Here is a 15,031-nt window from a genome sequence, read left to right on the forward strand (position 1 = left end):
CAGAAAAGACATTCGATTTGAATAACAAGTGTGGAATCCCTGGGATTAACTCCCTCTTCTTGGATTAATTTGACGTGTACGGCCCGTGTGATCTTTCTATTACACAATCCCCCGTTCATCACCATATGCATAGTGGGTTCCGAAAAAAATAAAAAATTGGCCCGACTTTGGGATACTTACCTTAATTTGAAGTATACCGCTGGAAGGTAGGAGATGCCAAAAAGATTGGGATTAAAAGACGGGGCTCTGGTCATCGCCTTCTTCGATTGTGCTTCAAGGGGAAAAGGTTTAGATGCCTTCCAAAGGTAATTGGGGAGCAGGAATCTAGGCATTGCAGCAAGTTAGAACTTGAAAAGGTACACCGTTTAATGACCAAATAATTCTTGGTTTAGTTAATCTACCGAATCATTGTACATTTCAATTGGAATTAGGAATTCCGTGTACAAATACAAGCGGTCCTTACCTACTTACATATTGTTGACACCTAAATTACCCAATTAAAATTTATTGCACAAAATTTAGGAATTAAATTTTTAACTCCTAAAGCAAAAGTTTTTATCTAATTGCATGGCATATAGATATTAGGTGTATTTTGCATTATTAGAATATATTTTCTTTAACTAGAAAAAAGAAAAAAGAAAAAAAAAATCCGATCGGGGCGAGTCAGAGCCGGCCTAGCCCGGCCCTCTCCTCCCTAGCCCAGGGCCCATCCCTTTTTCTTTCCCCTCTCTACTTGCGCGAGCTAGGCCTGGCCAGCCCTGCCAAAATTGGCTGGATGGACTTAATTGACAAGAAGTAAAAAAAAGTTTATAACTCAATTGGCAAAATTGAAATGTTTGGGACTGAATTGGTAAAAGTACAATTAGTTTATGACTTTTTGGATAATTTTCCCTGAAATTGAATTAAGAGCGTGTGGTAATGAGTGCGTGTGTATGTGCGGTGAGACTATATATTTCCTAACATGTGATAATTTAACAGATTAAGTAAAAGAATTATAAATTCATGTGGTTCTCTATTATTTTTGTAAAAAAAATCTGCCAGTGGAAATTAATGTACTTGTCCTTTAATTCCTTAAGGAAAAAGGTGATCTTGTAGTATCCGTAGGAAATTAATCTTGAATTAAGAAATTATTTCCTTTTTTTTTAATCCCCACATACACTAATCATAACCTGACTCAAATTAGGAAAGCCCCTCTTACTCCCCAATGCACTCTCAAAACTAGACTGTAAAGATTGATGACGTCACTCTCCATCCCAATTCCAACAGTAAACTATATATCCCTAGTAGAAAAATCATCCCAAAAATCATAAACCTATTATACTTTTTGTCAATTCAATCATAAACCTTTTAATTTTGTCAATTAAGTTCTAAACCTTTTCACTTTGTGCTAATTGAATCCATCTTGCCATCAAAGAGGCCTGGCGGAGGGAAAAAGAAAGAAGAACAAAAAAAAAAGGACGGAAAAGAGAAGAAAAGAAAAAAAGGAAAAATAAAAAAAATATTAATAAAAAATAAAAAAATATTGGAAAATATTAAATTATTATTAAAAATTATCTACGTCAGCGTTGACCGTGCCACTTAGGATGGCCGGCGTCCACATTAGTGATTTCCGACCAAAATTAGCCGGATGGACTCAATTGACAAAATATAAAAATATTTATGACTCAATTGGCAAAATAGAAAGATTTAGAATTGAATTGCCAAAAGTGAGTTTTCAGTCCCTTGACGGAACAGCTTGCTCCAATCCCCGTTCAGCAAATAGCTCCTTGACGATGCCCGGCAGCGGAACACAAGCCGGCGCTCCGCGTCCCTCACGGCGACCTCCATCCCATCATTATAAGTACTGGAGAGACGAGGAGGGGGAGTGAAAGTTGACGGTTGGAAGCATGAAAAAAGAGACGAGGGGACAAAAGCGGGGGAGAGGGAGGGAATGAGGGAGGATCTCCAAATAGTGAATCAAATCTACTATAAACAGTAATGAGAAAATCTTATTGTATTTCGTAGCCAAATTCTTGTTTGGGACTCGGGTACTAATCCTGGTGCAATAAGTAGAATCGATCGCGCCGCACCTAGGAACGAGCGGCTGAAGTCCTTGTTATACTGTCCGTGTTCAATCGACTCAATCCATCAATCAGCTTTCGCTTTTCGTGAATAGCAATCGGCTTGGTGCGTTCTTTTTCCTTTGCATTCTTTTTCCTTCCATAAAAAGGAAAAAAAGTATCTGCTAACACCGTCCTGTGATGTACTTGCTTTGGACTTGTGGAATCCAACCGCTCTCTGATTTCTCCTGTCCTTGTCCATCCTCTCTGTCCCACCGACCGTCCTCCACCAATATGTCTTGATCCCGCTTTGGTTTCAAAGAAACCTATTTTGTTGTCCCCGACCGAGAAAGACGAGCTTTTCTCGAATGTCTGCGCAGGGTAATGTCGGCAACAACGTAAACGCGGGACGAAGTGACCGTGGATGGTGCCGGCGGCGAGTGATCGATCACGATCGGAGGAGATTTGGGGTTGAAGAAATCGAACATCCTCGTGGGTTTCTTCGCTTTCTTCTTATCCATGTTATTTCCTTTTTTCTGGAGAGACCGGCACGAAATTAGATGCGTGGAAATCCCACGGATTTCGCGTCGCAAATCATGGAGAGTGATCGAACTACAGTCGCACAGAATCAAGTTGTGAAGTGCGCGCTTTAACACAAAATATTTCCTAATTCAGGTTGGATTAGGAAAAGAAGGATCCAAGATAGCGCAACGGGCGTGTGTGCGTGCGGGGGTTAACACTATATGTATCCTAAAATATGATAATGCAATATAACTAAGTACAAAAGTTATTAATCCACGTGGTTCTCTAGCTAGTATTCCTTAAGAAAACATATTCAATTCGAATGAAAAGTGAGGAATCCCCGGGATTAACTCCCTCTTTTGGATTAATCCACGTGGTTCTCTAGTATTTCTTTGGGATAATTACCTTAATTTGAAGCATACCGCTGGAGGTAGGAGATGCCACAAAAGATTGGGATTAAACCTTGATGCAGCACTAAATTCATTCCACTCTTTTCATATATCAATGAAGCTTTCCATATATCGGTCTTGACAATTGGTTTACCTATTTTTCTTTCGTCCACATCAACCGCTGTAACTCAATGGGTGATCGAGAATTTTTAGCTTAGGGCAGGAGACACAGAACATGTCTATATAATCAAAGCCAGGGTCGGAACGTCTAAAGCATATTTGATTAAAGGAGAATTTGATCGCTTTTCGAAAGCTGGCTTGTCTTCATGTCACAAGGTACTCGGATTGGTTTCCATGGATATTAGTGCCTCCTCTCTCTACCTCTTCTTCTCTCTCAAAAGTCAAACGTCGCCCAGGTGGGCTGCCCGAGTCGCCTTGTCCTTTATTCTCACGAAACAGCCTTTACGAAACTGTTTGAATGAAGTGGAGCAACACTAAAGAAACTTCATGGAATGATCATCGTCTGGGCTTGCTCTGCATTGACACCTTGTTGGGCACGCGACGAGTGGAACGCGAGGGGTTGGCATGAGCTTGCTGTCCGTACGATGTCAGGGGAAACGGGGCTTGGTTTCGTCGATTGTGCTTTAAGGGGAAAAGGGGTGATGCTTTGAAAAGGTGATTGATGCCCAAGAATCTAGCATTGTAGCAAATTAGAACTTCAAAAGGAGCACATTTTTTTTTTTCGAAACAAGATCATTTCATTTCATAGATGAGTTTTAGTACATATGAGATTCCTAAGAGTTTCGGGAGGATTAAAGACCCAATTATAAGGCAAAGATTTGTACTTTTGAGTTTTAATAATCCAGTCTGCCACTTGATTTACTTCTCTATTACAGTTTAACGACCAAATAATTCATGGTTAGCTAATCGACAAACCCGACAAAGTGAACGAATTGCATCTCCTCAGTTAGCATTCAATCATAGACATTCGAATCGAAAAAGAAAAACTTGTCATTTTGTGGGAAGAACAAGATAAACTCCAAAGCTCTAATCATGTTGTTGTTTCGACTTTCATCGGTCACAAGTAGTCGGGGTGTCAAATAAGCCCCTATCCTCCCGTACCCGAAAAGAATGCACAACCCTTATGATTTGGGTTAGATCGGATTGGGTCACATGGAAACTCGATCCGACCCGACCCATTTAAAGGACAGCGAGGCTCGATACCTCGCCAGAGGTTGGTGAGCGAGCGATCCGCCACCTAGCTTGCCGCCGCCTCGTGAGCCGCGGTCTGGTGAGCTCGCTCACCGTCGACTTGTGAGCTTGAGGCCTCGAGCCTCAACGATCTGGCAAGGCTCGAGCCTCACCGCCTACTGGTGACGCTCAAGCTTTGCCGACCTACCAGCCTCGAGCCTCGCTACCCACTGGCGACCCTCAAGCATCATCGGCCTTTGCCGTGGCCGGAGAAGAAAGTTAAAAAGAAAAGAAAAGAAAAGAAATGTTAAAATACTCAAAAATAAATAAAAATTTATTAAAATGAGTGGAATAATGATTTTCCATACCAAACAACGAAAAATATTTTCTAGTGCATTTTCAGCTCTCAGCCAAACACCGGAAAATATTGTTATTATCTTGGAAAATGACTTTCCGGAAAACATTTTCCAAAAACATCACATTTTCCGCAAAACGAATGGAGCATCTCCGTTTGTTTTACAGAAAATGAATAATTTAAATAATTTTTTCTTAAAAGTGATCACTTATATCACTTACAAAAATAATGAGTGAAAAACATTTTCATTGTCCACGAAGATGTTTAAATATAAATTATTGTCGATAACAAAAATATTTTTCATTAACTAATTATTTCAAGTGATACAAATGATTATTTTTAGGAAAATATTTTTCAAAAAGATTGTTCATTTTCCGCAAAGCAAACGGAGCTTAAAAAATAAAAAGATAATCTCTCTTTTGAGTTTACAATCGTTACTCTTAGGTTTTCAATTTCTTGAAACTTGCTATTTCCAGAATAAAATTGGCTGTGCACACAGCCAAAATTTATGAAGAGTGACAGGGATGCTGTGCAGTTGGTCTTAAATGTGCCCGTTATAACATATGACTTTTTTGAAGGGTTTATAGATTATGAAACAAATATATTATATTTTCATGTTATGTAATAATTTGAAAGCTAACAAGTAAACATGTAGAATCGATTGAAAAATATCTCCCATAATTATTATTTTGATATTGTTAAGAGTAGACATGATGTGTTAAAAATCTAAACAAACTCGGGTTAAGCGTAAAGACACGTACCTTCGGACTTCAGCATTATTGAATCTTGAAAAGATGATATGGATAATTAACATTAAATGATTGTCCTAATTGAAGCACTCGACGCATTAGTTTTCCCTAATACCATTCGAGTTAGGAAGCTAGTAAGATTGGGATTAACTTAAGAGTAGTGCTAAAATATACTAAGACCGATCTACTGACGACACATCGTACTCTAAGTGGGCATTTATTTCAATACCCAATTAATATTTACTACATCATAATAGTAGGGTATCGATTTTATCTTAAGATGTAGCATTTATCTTTAAGTTGCAGCCCTAAATGTATTCGAATCTTTTAATACTGCTTAGCATTAGTCTCTTTCAGGGAATCGTACGATTATAGTAGTATGTGACTCCAATTCCACTTATTGTTTGAACTTGGTTGAAGTTTGAATGATGGAATTACTTGATCTCAAATGGACAAATAGCATGTTTCGTGCACCTCTTGTGGATAATGTACATCTTATTTTCATTGCTCCCGATTTTTTAACATCAAAACATGGGCATAAAATCCTCAATTCACTTCTTCAAGCAAGAATTCGAGTAAGATGTATCCGTAATTCCAAAGGTATTATCAATTTTAGGTGACAAGACTACCTGGCAAATTCAAATCTCTCTAGATTAGCATGCAAAAAACCATACCTAATATAAGGTATTTACTCATTCTATTGTGCTTAATAAATTAGCTATTATTTCTTATCTGAAGATTTTCTTTTTCATCAAGACAGAACCCAAAATTCATCTGCGCCGTGACCGTTACAAATTATCGAGAGTGATCGAACTATAGTTAGACCGAATCAAGTTGTGAAGTACGCACTTGAACTATAAAGTATTTCCTAAAGAGTGCATGCGCGCACGTGCCGTAAGACTATATACATTTCCTAAAATGTGATAATTTAGCATAAGTAAGTAAAAAGAATTATAAATTCATGTGGTTATCTATTATTTTTTTAAAATCTATCAATGGAAAATTTGAGTGGAGATTAATGTACTTGTCCTTTAATCCCTTGAGGAAAAAAGAGGTGATCTTGTACTATCCGTAGGAAATTCAATCTTGAATCTTGAAATTATATCCTATTTTATTAATCCCCCACATACACTAATCTTAACCTGACTCGAATTAGGAAAGAGTCCCTCACTTTCAAGTGCACTCCCCATCCCATTTCCAACGGTAAACTATATATCCCTCTCTTACCTCCGAGCCTATGTTGTCTCGTCTCTCTCTATTCTCTCCAACGTTGTTGTCTTCTCTCTTTCAGCTCTCTCTAAATTCCTCTGCACCGTGTCGTTGCCCTTTGTTGTTCTTGCGAAGTACTCTTCTGTTTCTTCAACCGAAAACCCATGAAGCTCGTCGAGTTCTTTGGCCCCGGATCGCCTCCCATTGGCGACGTCCTGAGAGGCGAGGTCCACTCGCCACCATCGATGGGCTCCTGGTCGTGTGTTTGTAATCTGCACGATCAGGAGAAGAATGGCGATGAAGGGGCAAGAGAAAATTCATCTGCAGGAGTGGTGGTGGCTCACGAATTCTTCCCCCTTACGCCTGATCTGAACACGAAGAAAATCGGCGGCCCTCGTCGAGAAATCGTTCCCGCCCAACCGAAGCAAAAATCTATGGCCTCACTCGCCGATGCCGAAACCTTAATTGTGGAGAAGAAGGTGAAGTACAATAGAACGCAGAAGGAGAAGAAAGAGGCCCCAGGATGTGATACAGAGGAAGAAAGACGCAATGGCCTTTCCACAGAGTTGGTGCTGCTCTACGACCCTTATAAGATCAAGAAGAAGCTTACACAGAGCGATCTCGGCCACCTGTCGAGGCTCTTGATCGGGCGGGACTTTGTGACGAGCCACTTGCTCCGATGGATGAGTGAGGAGACAGTGAGGCAAGTCGAGAGCGGCAAGGGGGCCGACGTCATCGTGAGGGACATGGACACAAGCTCCGAGCATCGACTGGTGTTCGTGTTCTGGGCGTCGTCTGGGTCCTATGTCCTCAAGGGGGGTTGGATCAAGGAGTTCGTGAAACGGAGGGGGTTGGCGGCTGGCGATGAGGTCGGAATTTATTGGGATCCTACCGTTAGCAAGTTCCATTTCAGCCTTCTTCGCAAGGCAAATTAGCGTCTTGTGAAACTGACTAGTGATCACTTAAGTGACCATACCATTCAATTATATTTGATCTTGAATTAGTTCGGTGACCAAGGAGAAAAATTTTGATCTTTAGAGAAAGAACATTAGTGATGGAATTTTGTCGTTATATGCAGTCATACTATCTCTAATTTTCCCTTAGAAATTCAGTTCTTGGTGAGTGATTCTCTTGAAGCCCCATTCTAACGCCTTCAATATTCTTGAGTCGTTTCTTTTGTATTGTGGTCATATACGAAATCTCCCGTTCCGTTCTTATACATTCTATATACGTATTAAGGAATACTTCGAACGAGCAGAGTTGATTATGGTAGATTGCTCGGTCGTACGAATTTAAAGACATGTAACAGAGAAACATTTTGAGGGGGGTTGTTTCAATGATATATGATTAATTTTGGACATGAAAGGAGTTCAAGGCTGCCTACTTAATGGCCATCACACTACGATCCTACCAAAAGTATCCCAAGGATCTGCAACATTGTATCATGTATGGGCTCGAGTTTGCTTTCTTCTGCACCAAGAATGACAACTACGTCCACCTTATTGTGTAAAAGATATAAGTCGGAATGTCATTACGAGCATCGAAACCGATTTGCAATCCTCAGGTACAGAAATCGATACAGGAGCCAAACCATAGTCATTATATATATGAAAAATTATATCACACACCCTTGGTAACACTATGCATAAGAGGGGGCCTAAATTGACATGGCATGTACAATTCCGCCCGATAATTCGGTCGAGATAACTTCTGAGTGACGAAAATTCATCATGCATTTTCGGGGAGAACACATCATGGGCTTTTACAGAAAGCACGGACGAGGGCCGCTTTTAAGAACAACACGATGCGGCCGCCGTCCTTTCGGCGGGTCTGTCCATGAGAACCATTCCCGATGGGTTCGGTGCTGGCTGAACTCTGGGTAGTCTCTTAGCTGTATCGATGAAAAATAACAGTAAATTATATGGCATCGACAAAGAAAGAAAATGTGCACCAGAAAAATTGGCGGGAACATTTCATCGTAGAAGGTGTTGTATATAATTCGCTGTAATCACCATCCTCGGTTGAGAGCAGAGACAGATTACAAGCAATATCCAAATTCCTAAACCTAATTACGGAGTTCACAGCATGCAGTATCTACGACAAAGATGAGTACTTGTAAATGAAAACCAGTCAATGCAATGACGTGCATGATATGAACTATGCATTCACGAGACGAATACATTGACAAGACAGTCATACCTATTTCATAGAAAATGTCATTGACATTTGTAGCAGTTTTAGCAGACGTTTCCATGAAGAAGAGACCGTGTTCTTGGGCATATGTTTGCGCTTCCTGCAGTAAAAAGGGACCAGACATGAGCAATTTAAAGAGGACAATAATTGAAGTGAGTCTCATTAACGTCCTGGTCCTTATCCAACAATCTGGACCGAACCTACGCTATGTTCCAAATAAACTTTCTCCTTTGACTGATATCATGATCAATTAAAAGCTTTATACTGAATAATAACTGAGCCATAAGCTCATTGTCAACAGTGCCATTGCATAATCAATCAACTTCTCCTCATGCCTTGCCTATTGACAGTGAGCTCGACAAGGTTAGGCTGGGCTAATTAAACATAGCTTTTCTTCCCATTGAGCTCCCAAAAAGTCGGTCATCTCCATAAATGACAATGACCACTTTGAATTAGAGTCAACTCAGATCATAAAAAAATCAATGGAGACACTTGTTCTTCGCTCTGTGTTCACTCTATCTAACCAACTCAAATAACATCATTTTGATGCCCGCAATTTGTGATAGTATCAAGTTCCACCTTTCATTAGGAGTCCAGAAAGCATAAGGATACCCCAAGGACACGAATAAGCATCAAAAGCAGCATGAACAATCTCCCAGCCTATTATCTATAATAAGGATAAAACTTCAGAAGACTAACTTTCCTGATCTCACACATCTTTATCCAACGAGATGATTTCTGTAGAGGACTGAAGGCTTGGATAGGTATCAGACTGTGCAAAGATAAACAAGTATCCACAAAAGATTCCTCATACAACATTTTGTCTACCGAGAAGGGAGAGGAACAGGTGCATTATCAGAAGTAGATAGTGAATAAAAAGGAGTCTCGGTTCTTCTCAATTGATTTCTTCTCCAAACATCGCATGAGATTGGAAGATGTAGACATCCTACATCTAGCGGATACTGAGGTAGGCACCCCATTATTGCCACCTCAATGAAATTGCACTTTCCTCTTGATAAATGAAAACATAATTATGGAGGAAACAGAAGCAATCATCTCAAAAGGAAAACAGAAAGAAAACTGTAATTACCTCAGCTGTAACCTTCCGGGCATCCAACAAATCTGCTTTATTTCCAGCAAGAGCCATAACCATGTTGGGGTTACCTTGACAAGAATGGAGACAACTAGTTAGCTCAAATACTAACCATGAAATTATTGCAAGATGATATAAGGTTCTTGCTGAAGAAAGATAAGGAGATCTCATCCAAACATCTCCATGATAAAATATGAACGATAATTGCGTATACCAGCACCCCAAGGTCATACTAAACTTAATAAATGTCTCTTTTAACACATGAAAAGAAGAGCAAAAAGTCACAAGCATATTGGAGATCAAGAAGTTAACAAAGTCTACCCACTTAAATGCCACCAAACATAAATAAACGTGAATGCCAACGGCAAAGCCAAACAAATAGCTATAACATAGAGAAGTTAAGCAAAAAGATTTAATCACTACCCTGTGCTTGAAGTTCTTGCACCCACTTTTTGGCTCGCTCAAATGATGCCTACAAGAAAGAAAACAGTCTTGTCACTTTGCTAGGAAAACATCTAAGGCAAAAGAAAGCACAAAGCTGCAGAGCATCAAAGCAGATGCAGAACTGTATAGGTAAAGTCTTCTACTTTCCTATATGGACATAGACCTTCAGCAAGGCAGATATATAGAACCATGTTTGAACACATCATATGTCATGTCATACAAACAGTCAGATCAATGCCTCATCTTCATATAGAAGCCTGACACTTAGGTAAATATGAACAGAGAGAAAAAGTAAAGCTAGATTATAAGGGCAATACGAGTAATTAGCGAGAGGAATCAGTAATGTCATGCAAAGGCATAGGTCAAGTGGTCCTTTTTTTTTCCGACCGAAAAAAAAAAGAAGTGGTCCTTTTTTGAGATAGGGGACTTCCCTCCTTTCCCCAACCTTATGGAGAAAGAGTGGACATTCCAAATAAAACTATCCTGCAAAACATTTTGCTTGGGAGCGCACAGCGAAAAGATCGACGGTAGAAAAAATGGGGATGATATAGTAAGAAGGAAAATTGGATCATGCACCATGATTAGAATAATACATCAACAACCAGTTTCAAGTTTATCCTGTTTAAGAAAGATAGTAAATCTTCGACATAGACAGTTGAAGTTTACATCAACAAAAGCAAGGACAACAATATAGTATGCATCTAATAGAGATATGCTCAAAACAAGTTCACTTGTGACACCACAGGATCATTAAAATGCTATGCTGATATCAAAGATCAGAACAATTGTGAGACTGCCAACATTATTATCATTGATGTGAGACTGCCAGTGTGCAATATCTTAAGCAATTAAAATTGTTATACCCATTGAGTTTATTATAAGCCACCACCTGCCAAGATACACAGCAAGAGCAAGAAGCACCTTAACAACCAAAACCAAACAATAAATCATAACTCCAACCCAACAAAGGTCAGCCAGGCCTCTGGAGAAGGATAAATCGATTCACTCTTTGATAATTCCACGGAGAACTCATACCATGGGAGCAACAATTTCAACTAAATAATATGTAATGACCTCTTGAGGACACAAACTTGTACGTGGAAAGTTGGTGATGGTTCCTAAGAATCAAAAGTAAAGGACCAGCGTATGCAATCCATTATCAAAAAATGAACATCTTTTGAAAACTGAAGTGCTAGAATGCTAAAATTGAAAGCCAAAAGAAGCGGATTCACATATTACATGAATTCAGTTGTAGTGAAAACTATTACTTTGTACGAAGATCTCTAGCCACAATCAAAGATTAGTCGACTTAGCAACATCATACAGCATAGGAGGCAATGATTGGTTTGTTGTTAACTTCACTTACTAGGTTTGTCATGTCATACACAATGATTGCCGCGGCAGCTCCTCTATAGTACATGGGAGCCAAGCTGTGGTATCTCTCTTGGCCAGCTGTATCCCAGATCTCAAACTTCACAGTTGCATCATTTACAGCCAAAGTCTGAGAAAAGAAGGCAGCGCCGATGGTGGATTCCTACAACATCAGAAGTAATTCATAGTCAAGCTACTATGATAAGAAATGAAATCAGCTGAAAATTATAAATCAATACTCTAGTTTTGTGAACCTGAAATTCAACGAACTGGCCTTTAACAAACCGCAGTACTAAGCTAGATTTGCCAGCTCCAACATCTCCAAGAAGCACCTAATGTACAAAAAACGACAAGCAAAAACAGAAGATTCGATAAAATAAGTAATCAGCTCGTGAAGAAGCACAGAAAGAAATAGATCCTGATACTGAATCATAACCATTTCAAGTTAAAGCAAGCATGAAAGCTTAAGGAAATATAGATGGAGGTTATCAACAAAAGCCCGCGATTATGAAACAACGAGATGATACGCCTTTCGCTGGGCAAGTTTTATTAGTAGGCAGAGGAAACGAAATAATATGTTTATCACAGTTATCCTTCCAGTGTCAGGATCGCAATTGGTAATGTACTAGATTCTTCTGCGACCAGGTGATTGGCAGAAGGCCGCAAAGTCACAGAGAAGAAATGCAGAACAATGATTGCATAAGGGCCTCCAGCCACCAATCTTTATTTTCTCATTAGCTTTCTATTGCACACATAAGCACTTTCGATCAACTATACATTGACTTTTTCAATCTAGCGTTACCAAAATTTCACTTTTCTACCCTGCTATTTTCCCACTTCGAATTTTGCTTTGTTTTTTTCTTGGTTGCACCTCTTTAGCACTATCTTCTCGAAACGATAACCTAGCAAAGCACAATAGGGCATTCTGGAAGATATAGAACTCCCAAGAACCAGAGAGACAAAGAAATAAATGATCATTTTCACGTCAAATTTTGAAGCCCAATAAAGCTGCATACCACTCGTAACACGCTACATGAAGCAACCCATATTTAATATAAGCAAGCAACGACAAATTTTACAGAACAGAGAAGCTGCAACACGAAGACTATCGAGGACATCAATCACAGCTCGAACACACGCATTAACAGGTAGCAGCAAAACGAATTGCTCCATAAAGGCTACCGTAAGAGGAGAAACCGACGGTCAGAGACCGAGTAAAAAACGAACCCTCCCTTACTCAAGTAAATACAAAAGTCCCCCAAGGGGAAGGAGGCAAAAGGCATGCGTAAAGCAATAGCGAAACACCCACACCGAATTCCCAAATCGGCGATGATTCGCAGAAAACAACCGCGTGCGCGCTCCAGTTCGCCCTAATCCCAAAAGGATCATCAAAGGATCGACGCTGGAGAAGATCGGACCCTCTCTCTCGGCGAGAAAGCGCACGCCCCCAAGCAGAGATCGTCGATAAGACTACTACCATCGCTACCGGATTCGGCGATCGGAATCGACGAAAATTCCGCGACCGAGGAGCTAATCCCCCCCACCTAACACCCGCGATCGGAGACGGGAAATTCGCAACGCATCGAGCCTGAAAAGGGCACGCACGACACGACCAGAGAACGAGCACCAATTCCCCGATCCCCGGAGGAAAGGGGGGGACGGGGAGCAGAGAGGGGTGGCCAGGAGGAGGGGAGGGAGCTGACCAGCTTGGCGTTGATGTTCTTGTTGCCGGAGGTGGCCATCGGGTGGGTGGGTCGAACGGTCGGAGATCCGAGCGGCGGTCGGTCGGTCGTCGGCGATCGGATCGGGCTCCGGCGAGGGGGGGGGGCGGCGTTGACGGCGGCGGAGGCGGAGGCGGAGGAGGAGGTTTCCAACACGGGAGAAGAAATGGAGAAGGAAGAAGGGAGGAGGGGAACGGTCCAACCAACGAAGCTTTCCGCGTCTTCTTCTTCTTCTTCTTCTTCCCTTGTCTCCTCCGAAAGCGATTGATTTTTTTTTTTCCTTTGAAGCAACAACGCGGCCTTCAATTTCCCCCTTTTTATTTCCAGCCCTCTTTTTTTTTTCATCATTTCTTAAATCTCGGCGTACGCGCGGAAATTCCACGTGGCAACGTCGCAGTTGGTACGTCGTCTTCGTCAGGGTCGTTGCGGGTTGCTGTTTATCTTCGTCTTTTAATTTAGGAATAATACCGCGAAAAACCTCAAACTGATACGCGTGTAATAATTTTACTCCGAACTAATTTTTTTTTATCACAAAAAACTCCAAACTGGTATACCCACGATAAATTTACCCCAAACTAATTTTTTGACCACGGAAAACCCCAAACCTGTACACCCGTGACAATTTTACCCCGAACTAATTTTTTGATCGCCAGAAACCCTAAACTGGTACACCGATGACAAATTTACCCCGAACTAATTTTTTTACCACAAAAAATTCAAAACTGGTACACTTGTGACAAATTTACTCTCCGTTAAACAAGATTCATATCACGAAAACCACAAATTCGTAAACTTGTGACAAATAGAGGGATAAAACCCTAAACCGGTACACCCGTCAACTACCACATGTCATCAAACTCGGCAATTTGATAGTAAAATTTGACGAAAACTTATCGAGGGTAAATTTGTCACATGTGTACTAGTTAGAGGTTTTAAGATTAATTCGGGGTAAAATTATCAGAAGAATACCAATTTGGGGTTTTTCGTGGTCAAAAAATTAGTTCGGAGTAAAATTATCACAGGTGTACCAGTTTTGAGTTTTTCGTGATCAAAAAATTAGTTTTGGGTAAATTTGTCACAGGTATAACAGTTTGGGGTTTTTCGTAGTATTAATCATTTAATTTATTCTGTGATGCTCCTAAAGTTTAGCCCAACATGCGATGTCGGTCCCGAATTATTCGATGTGATTCCTGAACTTTCGATACATGCTCAACTTATTCCTCTAAACTATTTTTTGACTCTATGAAAATATCTAATGTTATCCTTCCGTTAATTCTGGTTCAAGAACAACATTGAACATTTATTATTAAATAAAATTAAAAAGTTTAAGGGTGATATTGCACATCAGAATAAAATTCAGGGACGATATTGAACGAATTAAAAGTTAAAAGAGAATATTGCACATTAAGCTAAAATTTAGGGGGTTATTTATGTCCTTTTCCCTTTTCATCCTATTTATTTTTTTAACAAATTTTTTAATCTTGGCGTACACGCAGAAATTCCACTGGTGACATCGCAGCCGGTACGTTGCCTTTAGGGAATAACGTGGTGGATGTTTCCATCTTCTCCTTTTCTTTTCTTTTCTTTTGTTTTATTCTTTTTTTCACTTGTTTTTTTTTTAGGGGGTCATTTTTTAGGGTTTTTTTGTCCGACTTGGTCTTGGCAATTGAATTCCCAGCTGTCTTTCCTTGATTATGTCTTCGGCCATCTTTGATTGTTAAAAAGGATGTGTATATATATATACGAGACATTTTT

The 15,031-nt window shown here is 40.1% G+C and overlaps 1 protein-coding gene across 1 annotated transcript; it reads right to left on the minus strand.

The window, feature by feature from the left end:
• Positions 1–7,953: 7,953 nt before the first annotated feature.
• Positions 7,954–13,422, minus strand: LOC115661336 (ras-related protein RABF2b). Its single transcript, XM_056305970.1, has 7 exons — positions 13,259–13,422; positions 11,810–11,887; positions 11,551–11,718; positions 10,164–10,212; positions 9,738–9,811; positions 8,654–8,747; positions 7,954–8,345 (listed from the first exon to the last, which is right to left on the minus strand). Exons 1-7 carry the CDS (start codon positions 13,295–13,297, stop codon positions 8,245–8,247), a joined length of 603 nt encoding a protein of 200 aa, XP_056161945.1. The 5' UTR covers positions 13,298–13,422; the 3' UTR covers positions 7,954–8,244.
• Positions 13,423–15,031: the final 1,609 nt, after the last annotated feature.

The sequence above is a fragment of the Syzygium oleosum genome, unplaced genomic scaffold, assembly GCF_021117445.2.
Source record: "Syzygium oleosum isolate NSW1041296 unplaced genomic scaffold, Sole_v2.1 Sole_v2.40, whole genome shotgun sequence".
Taxonomy (NCBI): Eukaryota; Viridiplantae; Streptophyta; class Magnoliopsida; order Myrtales; family Myrtaceae; genus Syzygium; species Syzygium oleosum.

Coding starts and splice junctions, on each gene's coding strand:
- LOC115661336 (XM_056305970.1), bottom strand. CDS start 13,297: ATGGCCACCTCCGGCAACAAGAACATCAACGCCAAGCTG. Junction 11,719..11,809: donor GCCAGTTCGTTGAATTTCAG/GTTCACAAAACT, acceptor CTGATGTTGTAG/GAATCCACCATCGGCGCTGC. Junction 8,748..9,737: donor CCCGGAAGGTTACAGCTGAG/GTAATTACAGTT, acceptor TTTTTACTGCAG/GAAGCGCAAACATATGCCCA.